Below are 14,639 nucleotides of genomic sequence, written 5' to 3'. Positions count from 1 at the left end.
GCAGGTACTCGCCAAACTCTTTTTTTCTTTGAGAAAAAAGCATAAGGGAGGCGATTGGCTCCATGAACAAGGGACCTTATTTGGATGAGGAGAATGTTATATCTATGCCTGTGGATAGAGAGACTCCGCTTCCATCTTGGCTGGACAGGGGCCACCCTGTTGTGGCCAGTAAGCCCAGTTCCTAGCCCAGCACGATGTCTGGCTGTGGTAGGAATGTGATAAATGCTTGTTGAATGAATAGATTTTTAAAAAGTGGTTCACTTTGGAAGTTGGGGGTTGTTTTCTCTTTAAAGAAAATAATGTAAGTTTGCATCAAAGGAAATTGTACCTTGTTTCTAAAATTTACCGTGTAGTTGAAGCTGATAGATCAGCAACAATGGTGAAATGTTGACGAAGGGCACATGTTTCTTAGGTCTGTGGGTTGTTTTTATATCCTACAGCCTTCTCTCTGAGCCTGTGTTCAGCTGAGCATTTTCCGACAGTTCAGCATTTCTAATCTCTGCCAAAGCTCCTGAGAGTCTGGCAGGTAATAATGGTGCCTTAGTATCACTTGTTCTCTAATATCACTTAATATCATTTATTCTCTAATAATCAGATTGCCATGACATAGCGATTGGTGGCATGGCTCCATGGTGATTTTCAGGAGTGTTTCTGGTGGACAACAGGGAGGCTTCTCTCCCTTTTCTCAGGTTGGATGGTCCCTATAGAATCTAATAGTGGGGGCTATAACATAGGGCAGAATTTATCAGCCTTAGCACTTTGGACAGTTTGGGCTGGATAACTCTTCGCGGTGAGGGTGCCTCTGTACACTGTAGGATGTTTGGCAGCACCCCGGTTCTCTGCTCACAGGATACTACTAGCCCCGCCCCAGATGATCAAAAAACGTACCCAGACAATGCCAGAGGTCTCCAAGGTGACAGTTCTGTCCAGTTGGGAACCACAAATGTAGAGGGATTTATTGAATGGATTGTACCAGTGCCAGAAAACGATACTGGCAGAGGATGACCTGGTAATTGTCTATCCTTGACAAAAGCATAGGGCGGTTTTCATGGGTGGGTGGGTGAATATTCAAGAGTTCTCCCCAGACTGAGCCAAACACCTAGACAGGCATCTCAGTGTCGTCTTCAGCTTCCCTCTTTGCCCCACCTCTCATCCCAATCTATCCCTCTTAACAACCATTCCATTTTTTTAAGACTTTTTAAAATTTAAGTATAGTTGGTATACAATTTTATAGTAGTTTCAGGTATACAGAATAGTGACTCATTATTTATACACCTTACAAGGTGATCACCTCACTAAGTCGAGTAATCATCTGTCACTGTGCATAGTTATCACAGTATTATTGACTATATTTTTCCTCTGCCTTCTTGAATTAATAAGGCTAAAATGCTGACTTAAGGTCTAGGACCTAAAATAGACAAACCAACATTTTTTATGGATCTGCTACGTGTCAGCCACCTGCTAATATATACATTATCTGATGTAACCCTCTCAGCCCCACCAAGACAGAAGTTGTCTATACTTGTCTCACCAGTGAGAAAACAGGGGCACAAATTCATACGGCTAAGTGGTAGAGTTTGGAATAGTAAGCAGGTCTTCTGACTTTGTTAAAATAATATTTTATCCTGTTGTTCAGATCTAACCAATATCCACTTGAGATTTAAGAACTACTTGAAAATTTAATCAGTATCGACTTGAAACTGTGAAGCTCCTGGCTTGTGAATAAGAATCTTGTTAGAAGATATATGCAAGGTCCTAGAGCCCTAGAATGTTGAAAAAAAAAAAAAGCACATTTCAGACATCATTAGACAGTGACCACTCTAAGGTAATGATTCTGTCTTTCCACAGTATTGAGAGCTCATTCCATTCCAGGACCTCTGTACACCAGTCAGGACAGACTAGGTCCCCGCCCTCATGGAACTTATATTCTAATAGGGTAAATATTTAGTATACAAGTAAACAATTGAATAAACAATATAATTACAAATTGTGAGAAGTTATGTGAAGGGGATGAGTTAATAAGAGGAGATGGAGAATAATTGGGTGAGGGGGAGTTTCTTTACATAAGGTGGTCATGGAAGTTGTCTTTGATCTTGACACCTCCCACAACACTGCATATACAGCACTTCCTCAGAAAGTGTCAGTACCCATCCTTGAGTACCTGGCACAGAACAGGCATTCTTAAACCTAAGTTCTATGAAAAGACTGTGATGTTTTTTCTTTGTAGACTCAGTGTCTACAAAGAAAAGTGTGTTAGTTTATTTTCTTTCCTGCTGCAACAAATCCACAAACTTAGTGACTAAAAGCAGCACAAATTGATAAACTTATAGTTCTAGAGGCCAGAAGTCATCAAGGTATCAGCCAGACTGTTCCTTCTGGAGGTTCTAGGGGAGAACCTGCTTTCTTGCCTTTTCCACCTTCTAGAGGCTGCCTGCTTTCCTTGGCTCGTGGCCCTGTCCTTCTTTCACAAATCCAGCAGTGTAGCATCTTCCAGTCTCTCTGATTCTGACCCTCCTGCCTCCCCTGATTTTACTTTGGCCCACCCATATAATCCTGGATAGTCTCCCCATTATAAGATCCTTGACGTAATCACATCTTCAAAGTCCCTTTTGCTGTATCAAGTCACATATTCTCACATTCCAGGAGTTAGGTCACCTCTAGGGGCTGTGATTCAGCCTATCACAGTAAACAATAAATGTTCATTTTATTTCCATACCCACTTTATTTTACCAATGAAAAACTTGAAGTTAAAAGGATTGCCTAAAATCACATACTTGGATACAGCTTTTTGGTCACCATGTCTAAATGTATCATCTCCATTCTCTCTTTATCCAAACTTAGTTCTTTTCTTTACAGCACTGTACAGTTCTTAGATTATCTGTTTTGTTTTTCTTGTCACCACAAGGGCAAGAAGGCAAATCACTTTTATTCACCAAGGTACAGCCGTCACACAACTCTGTGCCTGACACGTAGTGTGCCCGTCTCTAAGGATCTTTTTTTGAATGAAAGAATGAATAGTCTTTTGTATGGTTGTGTATAGAGAACTCAATATCCTACAAATCATTCTGTGCAGTGGCTTCTGACAGGTTAAAAATCCCTCACCATTCTTAAAGCATCAAAGGAAAAAGTGAACTTCAGTATTGGTCCATAATGGGAGTTTGTAAAGCAGGGACTGGTACCTGGCCCTATATTTTCCCATGCACTGGCACGGAGCCTCTGTTTTTGGTATGCCACAGGGCTCAGTGCATTTGAACACGGTCTTCTTTATTTGGAACTCTGATGTACAGCGCATTAATATGTATTGAGATGTTAGCATCAACTACCTTTTGGGAGAGCTTATGAGTGGCTCATTTCATGATTTCAGTCCATGATTAGAGGAGAAGAAAGGCAGAAAATCTAACTGCGTGTTTTATTGCTGCATTGGGCTTTCTCTGTTAGGCCTTAAATAAGTAACAGAGGAGGAAGACAATCACAGTTCTTGCTGAACTATGCAAGTGGCATTTATGGGTTCACTTAGCAAGCTGTATGGCACTTAAATGAAATAAAAATTTAAAAGTATAGATCATCTTCAACACAGAGAGTGAGTTCTTAGAAGTTGTAAATGGCAGTACCTTATGCTAAACCACTAAGTGAAGGAAAGCTAAACACAACACCTCCTGTTATCATGGAAGGCAAGTTATATTTATATTCTGGAGGTGCTTTACTTTGCTTTACATTGTGTTTAATCTCACCTAATGAAGACACTGTTTAGACAAACTTCTTGTATATCTGACATCATTTTCTATTAGGAAAGAAATACCTTTGTTGAAACAATGGAAAAATACAAAGCCAAAGGGAGATGTCTTCTCTTTTACTGTTACTTTTAAGATCCCAGAGCCTTAACCCCACTTGTAATGTATTTACTTTGATTCTAGTGGCCAAGGATGTCAATATCCTTTTTGATGAATTAGAAGCTGTCAACAGTCCTTGCAAAGATGACGATTCTCTCCTTCACCCTGGAAACCTGACCAGTACTTCAGATGATGCTAGTAGATTGGAAGCAGGGGGCGAGGTAAGAGTGTGAGATTTCTTAAAAATACAAGTCTTAGTGCAGGTGAGAACCTGTAAAGCATATTATTCCAAGGGACTGTTTAATGTGATCATCTCATTGAACTGTATGTTCCTGGCAAACAGGTTATGTATTCTCTGATATCATCCATGGGTCTGGTATATGCCAACAGTCCTAAGTCTACCTAGACTCAAAACAAACTGTCAGGGGGTCCAGCACTTCCTCTTATATCTAAATACGTTTTGTTTATGCAAAGGAAGAATCTTAAAACCACCTCTTATTTTAAGAAAGTTTACGTTTTGGGTATTGCTAATAAAATGTAAGCTTTACAAGGATGGACTTCCTGTGTAAATCCCCCAGCACCTAGAACATTCACTGCTGCTCAGGTTGTGTCTCAATAGAGTTAAATATCTCCTTTGTATATGCACTGGATATAGGTAATAGGAACACAGAATGAGTCATTTATTTACTTCATATTAATATTTTTGTTATTCCAAAGCCACTTTGCCATTGAAAGGATGACAGGGAAAATTGTTTCCTTCTACCAAGTTTTCCTAGACTTCTCCCTGCAAACACCACATGCTACTACTATCCATGCATTTTACTTTTAAAGAAAAAAAAATCATTCTTTCATCATCATCTTCACACAGATACTTTGAATGCCATAATGGGGACTAAAGGAGGGATCTTGAAAGGGACCTCAACAAGCAACTAGTCTCGTCCCCTTAATTTAGAAGAGGAACCAGTCTCAGGAAGGTTAGGGCTCTGCTAACCCTCCCACTGATGCCTTGGCAGAAGTCCTGTTATTGCAGGCAGGCGCTGATATGCTAGACCTATAGGAGAATCCCCTTGCTTGGCAAATAATTAACAAAGTGTGTACTTGGGTAGATTTCTGAGTACCTCTTAAGGCAAAAGCCAAAAAGTACTCAGTGAGAATTGGTCATCACTGAGTACTGAGATATACCTATGGTAACAGACATTTCCGTTTCTCCTGGCTGAGATGTTCTTTTAGATGAGGTTGCATGCATGGAACTTGTGTGCAAGCATATGGATTCTAGCAATGAATGGCCGTATAGGTCTGGCATGTTTGCCTTCTTCATTCTGTTATTTGGGAACTGATATACACTGTGGCCTAGAGGAAAGGTAGCTTCTCCCATTTCTACACTAGTTTACAGACATATTTTGGACATCGATCAGCCTGAGAAGCCTGGCTCTGGCCTGGCCAGCCTTACTTGATAGTCTTTTTTGGTGTCATTCATGATCACAATGAGGCCATGGAGCCTGGACAAAAATGACACCTACTGTTTTTAATCTTTAAGTTTTATAGATGTGATCACTGCAAAATAATGTGTGTAACTTGTATGTAAGCCATGAAGCCTAATAATCAAATGAACACCTTGAACCACCATCCAACTTATAAATGAGGATGGCTTTTTTCAAATTACGGTGGCAACCTAATTGTAGATGACTAACTCCAATTGTTTTTAATGGAATGGAAACTTAATATCAGTGTGTATGCAAGTAGAAAGAATAGGTATTATGTTGTAAAACTTTTGTCTCAGGTATTTTGTGTGTGTTTACATATATACACACATATCAGGAAGTAAAATTCTTTTCTTATTGTGGACAAAAAATTCAAGAAACATTGAGCTAGAATATTACCAAAACCATCAAAGTGCAGGCGCTCCCATCCCCGACCCTGCCAGAGGTACTGTCTTCCTGAATTTTTATGTTTTTCATCCTCTTGCTCTAAAAATAGTTTTACCACATATGCATGGAACGTTAACAATTTCTTTCTTGATTTGTTTTATTTAGTGCTTTATAGAAAGTGATATCATTCAGTATGAAGTCTCCTATGACTTGTTTTTTTGTCAGTGTTGTTTTTAAGGTTTATACTTATTATTAGATGCAACTACATACAGTTCATTCATTTCAGTGCTGTATAAATACTCCACTGATGAATATTTTACAATTTATTTGCTTACCTGTTCATGGACATTTGAGTTGATTTCAGTTTTTTTATTTTCTATTCTCATGAACAGTGCTGCTATGAACATTTATATATATATATATGTCTCCTAGTTGCTTTATCAAAAATTTCTCAAGGATAGTATGTTATGCAAATGTTTGGTTTTACAAGATGATACCAGTGTTTTCCAGAGTAAGTATAGCAGTTTTCACTCTCACTTGCAGAATATGAGAATCCTCAGTTGCTATAGATCCTTGCCAACATTTGGTATTGTTCGGTGTCCTAAGTTTTACCCAACTGACTCAATGCTTTTTCCAGTTTTTATTTTGGATCTTCTTATTTCCATTTTTCATTAGTAAAAAATGTATCTTTGATAAAACACAAGAAAAATGCATTTAATTTTCATTGTCCTTTACCACTACTCACCCCAGGCTCAGTTTTATGAGTGTCTTAAGCCGGTCCCTTTCTCTTTGCATGCAGACAGTGCGGGAAAGAAACAAATCAAATGGACTTTACTTCAGAGATGGAAAGTGTCGAATTGACTACATTCTCGTGTACAGAAAATCCAACCCCCAGACTGAGAAGAGAGAAGTTTTTGAACGAAATATTAGAGCAGAAGGATTACAAATGGAGAAAGAGGTAAATAGTTTGCTTGGATGAGAAAAATGTAAACATACATCAATCACAACAAGACGCAATTTGAAAAATAAGCAATTATTCATCATGTTAACTGAATGTCTTATTTGGTCAGAGTTTGCCAGTCTGTAGTGTTTGGGGAAAGTTCCAACAATTAGGCTTTCACAGCACAGTGTGCTTTGAGAGCATTTTAATGCCAAATGATTCTGTGAGAATCAAAGTACTCTATTTCATTGGAATCGATTGCTTCAAAGTTATAATTTATCTGACTTCCTTTACCTGCTGCTTCTCTGTCTATGTGAATGGAGCGGTATAGTATCATGGATTAAGGAAAACTTTGGAAAAATGCAATCACTCCCACACTGGAGGCTGTTTTTGCATTTCCGGAAACGTAATGAGCTTGGTCATCCTCACACACCAGGAGAGACTGGCCGTTTGGGCCCTAAACCGCTGGAACTTAAAGAAATGATTCCAGTTTTAAGAAACATTCAGGCTGTTCTCACTGTGTTCCTAGACTCGAGTTACCTTACCAGCAGTATTTTCTCTTCCTTTCCCTCCTCCCTCTCTCTATGGGGAGTTAGTTACAAGGAACAATTTAACGAGGAAGGTACCAGAGGTCCAGCCAAGCCTCTGTTAATAATCTGCAATGGGATTATCATGTACCCAGAAGTACTGTGTGCATGTGTGGAACTTGGTCCTGGTAGGTAGATTATGTAACTCTTCTCAGATTTTCCCCTAACATTGTACAAAGATTCTGGAACCTTTCCTAGTCAATAAGAAGAACAAACTGGCATTTAAAATTTTTTGTTTCTGATTATGCTCCTCAAGGCTGAGGGGATAGAGCTTTGAAATCAAATATCTAGGTTTCTCCTGGTATGGAGCAGCTTTCATGCTGATCTTGGGACCCTTCAGATAAGTGGAATTTTTCCAGATCTGTTAGACTGGTCTCAGCTCTTGAGGATTTATAAAGCAAGCAGTATTTTTCTAGAATGTCTCCAAAAAGAGAATTAGAAAACCGATGAGATGAGTGCGGCCTTAAGGGTCTCATTCTTAGGAAAGTGGAACAAGTGTGCTGAAAAGTCTGCCTCAGTGGGAGGTTTCCCCGGGCGACAAACAATTAAATACATCTTGTTCTTGTATGTTCTTGTTGAGGCAACTGTATCTTCTCTTCCCTTAACATTAATAGTGCATTAATGTCAATGCACTAACATGCATTGATTTTTTTTACCTTAAAATTCATCCCTTCATCTTTTATTGTTACTGATAAATGCAGGGTTTTTATATAAATAAATAAAAGCTTGTACAGAAAGAATTGCCACATGATCCTAAATAATATAAGTCCTTTCTCTGGTCCATTCTAACTCATTCAAAATTTCAATTCCCATCAAAACTGGGTAGCTTTATTCAATTAATGAAATATTTATATTTTAAGTTTCATGACTATTTTCTTCCATATCAGTTTTTACGTTGTCAGGACTTATTAGGTAATACTTAAAAAGCCTAATACTTATTAAGATAATAAACATTACTAAAGGCATGACAAATTTCTTACATGTCTCCTAAAATATCTAGACTACAGTGTCCACCTATCAGAATTAGAGCAGGTAGTTGAGAAACGCTTATTCTGCCATTTTTTAATATAGCTGTGCTGACCACAGTGTGGTGAGGGACCGCTATCATGATTTTGGTTGTATACAAGATAATTTTGTTTGGTTATAAGTCTTAAAAATTTTAATAGCTTGGTATTTCTTTTAATGTATGCTAGGGAAAAAAAAACAGCAATAGGTAAAGGGTAATGTCACCATATGGGAAAACGTCATAAAAACATTCTAGGCATCTCTTCCTCTCCTTCCCTCCAAAGTTTCTTTTCTGAATGGCAACGCCCTTATTCTCCTTTTTCCCACAACCTTTTGTTGAGTGCCAACAGCCAACAACCTTCAACCTTCTTCCCAAGGAGCCTTTTCCACCGCCTGCTTCCCGTCTTTCCTGCCACCTACGCCCTTTGCATGCGTGGCACAACTGGGTGGAACTCAGCCTCTGAGCTCTGCTGTGCACCCTGTTGGCCTCAGCCAGCTCAGCAAGATGAGGGACTTTTGCAGGTTAGGAAGCTGCAGGAAATTATAGATAAATTAATTTTTCCATGTCACAAATAATTAAAATAATGTCCCTTGGTTAAACAGTAAATTTTTATTTACACGGTGTTACTAGATTTAGAAACCATCGGAAGCACTCTTATTTAAATCAAGTGTTTTATAAACAGCTGCAATGGAGATGCCATTTTAATAACTGCTTCAGCTTCCAGAAGTTACTCCAACCTTTTGTATATAAAACAAAGAACTTATTTCAAGTGGAAAAGAAAAAAAGAAGACACAAGAAGCATACTGTGAATCCCTGTACATCTGAAATGATTAACACTTAAGTACATTTTGTGAATTACTAATATTTTCTTCCTTAGCTGTATATCATGATGTCCAAAAATTATGGAATACATGTTATACAGATTTGGAGGTTTGTGCTTCCAAATGGGCAAAGACAGGCTCTGTAGCTGAACAGTTTGACAGTAAGAGAATCCTTATCTCTTTCAACATTGAATGTCAAGAAGCACAACTAGGAGAATCTTTATTTCATGATAAGGGTGAGGACAGACATAGTCAAATTTAATCTTTCTCAAAACCTTAGCCCCAGTCTGACTAGTCAGCAGGCCTGTGCTTGCTTTTGACACCCTGAGCCTTTGATGTTCTTTAACTCATATTAGCCCAGAGAAAAAGCGAAAGAACAGCAAGCAATTTGCTTCTTAGTGTCTATTTAGAGATCCCTTTCCTGAGGCTACCCACATATATATTAATTCATATGCTCTGTTTTAGATATTTTTCATTTTTAATTTTATGCCCATCATTAACACTCTTGTACTACCTTGAGATCATTATTATTAATACAGATGTATCTTTTCCTGCATATTAGTAGTCAAATCATGGACAACTTTTGAATTATTTAGAATGTGCGAATAGCAGTTGTATTAATGGAGCAGATTCTTCCTCTTTAGAATCATGCAGAACATGAGAGGAAACCCATGTCATTATAGTCATTGAAAAATAACTATAATTAGATAAATCATACCATTTTGATGATAGTTAATTCATTCAACAAATATATATTGTATGCCAGGCACTGCTTTAAGCACTAAGAATTCAGCAATTAATAAAACAGACAAAAATCCCTGCCCTGTTGGAACTTATGCTCAAAATAAGTAAATATATATAAAATATCAATAATTGCTAAGGAGAATAAAGCAAAAAGGGTTGGGAGATGTTTATAATTTTATGAAAGTTGGCAAGGATGAGCCTCTCTTCCAGGGAAAGAGAACAGCAAGTACAAAGGCCCTGAGGCACATGGAACAGTAAGGAGGCTAATATGACAGGAGTTGACTGAGAAAAGTAGAGAATAGTAAGAAATCACACCAACGGGCAATGGAAGCCAGATGATATCAGGCCTTAGTGGTCCCTGGGGAACTTTAGTTTTTCTCTGAGTGATATGGGAAATCCTTGGGCAGTTTGAGCAGAGGCATGAGAAGATCTGGTTTCTATTTTATTAGGGTCAGTCTCTAGGTGTTTGGCAATATTAAATTGGGAGAAGAGTAGAGGAGGCAAGGGCAGAAGCAGGGATATCAGGATATTTTTTTTTTTTGCAAGAATCCAGGAAAGAGATGATGGTAGCTTGGTTAAACGCATAGCAGAGAGGCTGAGAAAAGTAGAAAGTAGAACTTCTGGGAATTGCAGACAGATTGGAAGAACTTGTCACTTACAGGGATGCAGAGGGGAGTGGGTCCCTTTGTAGACATGTTAAGTTTGAGGCATCCCAGTGATGGAGATGTTGAGCAGGATAGAAGAGTCTAGAAGACAGGGAAAGATACGGGCTGGAAATATGCATTTGGATGAGGTCACCAAAGGAGAGCTACAAATGGAAAAGAGATCCAAATATGGAGCAGTGGGACACACCAGTGTTACAAATTTGGAAGATAGAGGAGTCAGCAGAAAGGAGCTAGAAGGGAGCCTGGAAGGTACGGTACCAGGAGGAAAGTGTTTCAGGGGGAAAAGAAGGGTTGATTGTGTCAAATGCTGCTGACACAGTGAGTATGATGAAGACTGGAAAGTTAACCATTGAATTTAGCAATGTGGAAGGTTTTGATGAGCTGGGCAAGAGAAATTTCCCTGGAGAGGTGGAAGTAAAACCATGGCTAAAGAGTGCTCAAGAATGAAAGAAAATTTGGAGACAGAAAATAAAATTGTTCTTTAAAGGGGGTTCACTATAAAGGAATATAGAAAAATGGGGTGATGGAGTAAGAAGTAGGGTCACAAAAGAGTTCTTTCTATTTAAGGTGGGAGAGATAACTGTAAGCTTTCACGCTAATAGAAGTCCTTTACTTAAGAGGCAAAATTGATGTAGAAGAGCAAAGAAAAAATTTTTGGAGCAGTGTCCTTGAAGCAACGAGAAAAGAACGACAAGTTCCTCCCATTGCACGGACCCACCTGCCTGCATCTGTGCCCACAAATGCAGCCCACCTTCTGGTGCTGAGGATGTCCTGACCATGCTCCCAGCCAAGGCCAGCCCTCTGTTTTGGGCACCAGACCTCATTCTCTCTGTCCTAATCAAGGACACTGTCTCCAAGAGAGAGAGTGAGCTTTGGAAACAGAAATGCAGAAAATAATACAATCTGTCAAAACGGTTTGCTTCTGTTTTCACTCATCTCTCAGGGGCATTGGAAATCAAACTGTGGTAGAAACACACGCACAGCGCTCAAGGTTGGGTGTCTTGGACATTCTCCTTTGAGATGATACCAAAATTGTATTGTTAAAATATTCATTCTTGCATTTATTAATTACTTCCTATTATTATCTCCATTTTATTAATGAGACAATTAAGGCAAAGCAGCAACTTGCCCCAGATGACAAATCCAGAAACGAAGCCAGGATTAAAACCTGAGCATCCTTACTCTTTACTCTTGTATCACATTGATTCCTGGTATCTAAAGATGACTCCCAGGGTTGAAGAGATTAGCAGATAGGCTGAGAAGACAGATGGAGTCAGGAACAGGAGAAGGAGAAGGAAAAGGAACCAGGAAAGTTGGGGTGCATCATAAAGTGGGGTGCCTTCTAGACGGTAGTTTTCATGCACTTGGGTACCAGGAGCCATGGGTTTGAATCTTGGTACAATCACATACAAGTGGAGAGGTCGTAAGCAGTTTATTAAACTTTTCTAGATCTCAGTTTCCCCATTTTTAATAATGAGGATAATTGTATTTACCATGAACTATGTGAAGATTAAGTAAGCCCATATAGGTGAATGCATTGTATGGTGTAAATCTTTGTTTCTTATTTCACCTTACCTTTTCATTTTACCTTTGTTTTACCTTCTCTTTATGGCAAATAATATTGATTTTCCAGGTATAACTGTGATATAAAAGTTCTTCTTAAAATAAATAATTATTTTTAAAAGGGAGTCAATTTAAGGAAACATAGGAAATTGAAGTATTGTATGTGATGTACAAATTTGGCAAAAATTGCGGGGCACAAGCATGCTCGCAGCCTTCCTTGAGTAGTGGTTGTGGTGGGCAGACCCTGAAGTCTGTGGCGCCTGCCATCTCGTTTTCACACCTTCATGTAATTCCCTTCCCTTGAGTGCAGATGGGACCTGTGACTTGCTTTTAACCAACAGAGCACGGCAAACGTCAGGGGATGTCACTTCTGTGATGGTATATACGACTCTGTCTTACCTGACTGGCATTAGAGAGACTCTCTTCTGCTGACTTTGAGGAAGTAAACTACCATGTTGTGAGACAGTCTTTGAAGGGAACCGTGTGCAGAGAAAGATGGGGTGGCCTCTAGTGTCTGAGGGCTGCCCCCAGCTGACAGCCAGCAAGAAAACAGGGACCTCATTCCTGCAACGACAGCGAAATGAGTTCTGCCAACAGCTGAGGGATCTAGGAAGCTGGTCTTCCCACAGTCGAGCCTTCTGATAATACTGCAGGTATGACCTATGTTGCCACCTGGTGACACCAGGGCAGAGGCTGCAACGAAGCTCTGCCTGGATTTCCTGGCATACAGAAACTGTGAGATACAATGTGAGCTTTTAAGCCTCTAAGTTTGTGGTAATCCATTACACAGCAATAAGTAGCAGGGATCAGACATTCCGTGTGTTCGTCTGTTTCCACCATTTAAAGCTACATGCTCTTGGGAAAGCTAGCTCATCAGCAAAATGAGGCTAATAGCGACATCTGTTTCATGGGTTATTATGATAATTAAATGAGATAATTCATATTAAGTGCTACCTCTGTACCTGTCATACAAGCATTTAATGAATCTTTATTATTATCACCATTACAGTTATCTTAACAGATGAATACAGTGCATTGGCACTTTTACTTTAAAAATAGTTTTTCAAGGCAAACTTTTTAGATTTTTCTTACAGTTCAGAAATCCCTTCAAATGTAACCATTAGGAACAGCAACATCAACTGGCCACATATTGCTAATTTCTATTCATGAATGAGATTAATGATTATTTTAATGCTCTGGGAAGAACTCAGAATATATTAGGTAACATTAGCATTATCAAGGTTCAGACATTTACCGTCTTTCAGAAGATTTGGTTTGGATTCATCAGGAATGAAATTATGGATCAACTCAGAACTCAACAAACTGTATTTAATTGCGCGTTAGTCTTGCTTTGCCCCGTTCAAGGCAAACTTCACAGAGACGTCTGCATGTCAAGGGCTCCTCTAACCCGGATTGGTCTCTGCCTCCCCAGGCTTCCTGCCCACGCTGCCCTTTCTGTTTTCATCTCTGTTTATGCTCTACAACCACATCCAGGTGATTGCTGGAGATGCTCTCTCGGGATCTTTGAGAATATAATGAGAAAATGGGAGACTCCTCCCCTCCTTCACCAATAAAACTATGCTAGTGAGTGTCTAAGTTAAACGGGTGTTAGGACAAACCGACCTGTGCAAATTCCTGTCCTTTAGTGCTTTCTGGCCTCAAGAGAGACTTAGACCTTGATCCATTTGGTTATCTCTGCCCACTTCTGTGTCACCTGTATGCATGCGTTACCAAGGGTCTCAGGTTGGGATGAAGAGAAACGAGAATTAAGGATAAGCATAAGCAAAGAGTGAAGAAAGCAGGTTTCCCCCTGAACATCAAAGCTCTGGAGATTCCTTGAGGGACTATCCTAGTCTGTTTTGGGCTGCTAGAACAAAATACCCAGCGTGGGTGCCTTCTAAATAACAGGGCATTTCTCCCAGTTCTGGAGACTAGGCAGTCCATGATCAAGTCACCTGCAGATTCGGTGCCTTCTGCGGACTCTCTTTCTGGTTAACAGGAAGCACCTTCTTTGTGTCCTCACGTGATGAAAGGGTGAGCTAGCTCTCTGCGGCCTCATTTATAGGAGCAGGAATCCCAGTCATGACCCACTCACCTCTCAAAGACCTCACCCGCTCACAGTCTCACCTGGAAGGGTTAGAACCGGGGGCTGGACACAAACATTCAGATCATAGCAGTGTCCTTCAAGAGTTACCATTGTTGATACATGCTTGCAGCGACCTTTTAAAAGTAGCATCTTAGGTAGGACTTTCTAAGCAGAAGCAGAGCCTGAGGTGGGGATTCTTGCTTATGTTGTTTGGTGCGGTGCTCTCAGGAGGAGGGAGAGAGAGGGAGGGAGAAGAGAACAGGGGAGAAAAGCTAAGCCAGGAATGTGTTCTCTGATCCAATGGAGAAGTTCTGGAGCAGAGGGTGCAGCACAGAGCTGGGCCACCTGTGAAGCAAGGGTCCCATGTCAGCCAGTCATTGGCTGACGTCTGTGGAGGTGGTAGGGGGCCGGCTTCTCTCCCATTGGCACTTGCTGCAGCTGACTTCCAAGCGGCGCTCCATCAGCGTTCACTGCCATGGACAGAGTTCGTGATAGAGATGCTGCCAGATCTATGGTTTCAGACAGCCCA

The 14,639-nt window shown here is 39.9% G+C and overlaps 1 protein-coding gene across 1 annotated transcript in view; it reads left to right on the top strand.

Moving 5' to 3' along the window:
• The window catches only part of ANO4 (anoctamin 4), a 323,866-nt gene that overhangs the window by 173,523 nt on the left and 135,704 nt on the right, over window positions 1-14,639 (top strand). Inside the window, exons 5-6 of the mRNA XM_054574503.1 lie at window positions 3,915-4,051; window positions 6,498-6,656. Of these exons, the coding sequence (XP_054430478.1) occupies window positions 3,915-4,051; window positions 6,498-6,656 (296 nt within the window). The remainder of the gene's footprint in view (window positions 1-3,914; window positions 4,052-6,497; window positions 6,657-14,639) is intronic.

The sequence above is a fragment of the Pteronotus mesoamericanus genome, unplaced genomic scaffold (genome assembly GCF_021234165.1).
Source record: "Pteronotus mesoamericanus isolate MK-2021 breed Mesoamerican mustached bat unplaced genomic scaffold, CSHL_Meso_final contig_263, whole genome shotgun sequence".
Taxonomy (NCBI): Eukaryota; Metazoa; Chordata; class Mammalia; order Chiroptera; family Mormoopidae; genus Pteronotus; species Pteronotus mesoamericanus.
Note: the sequence above shows the minus strand (reverse complement) of the source record. Positions and strands in the feature narration are given on the sequence as shown.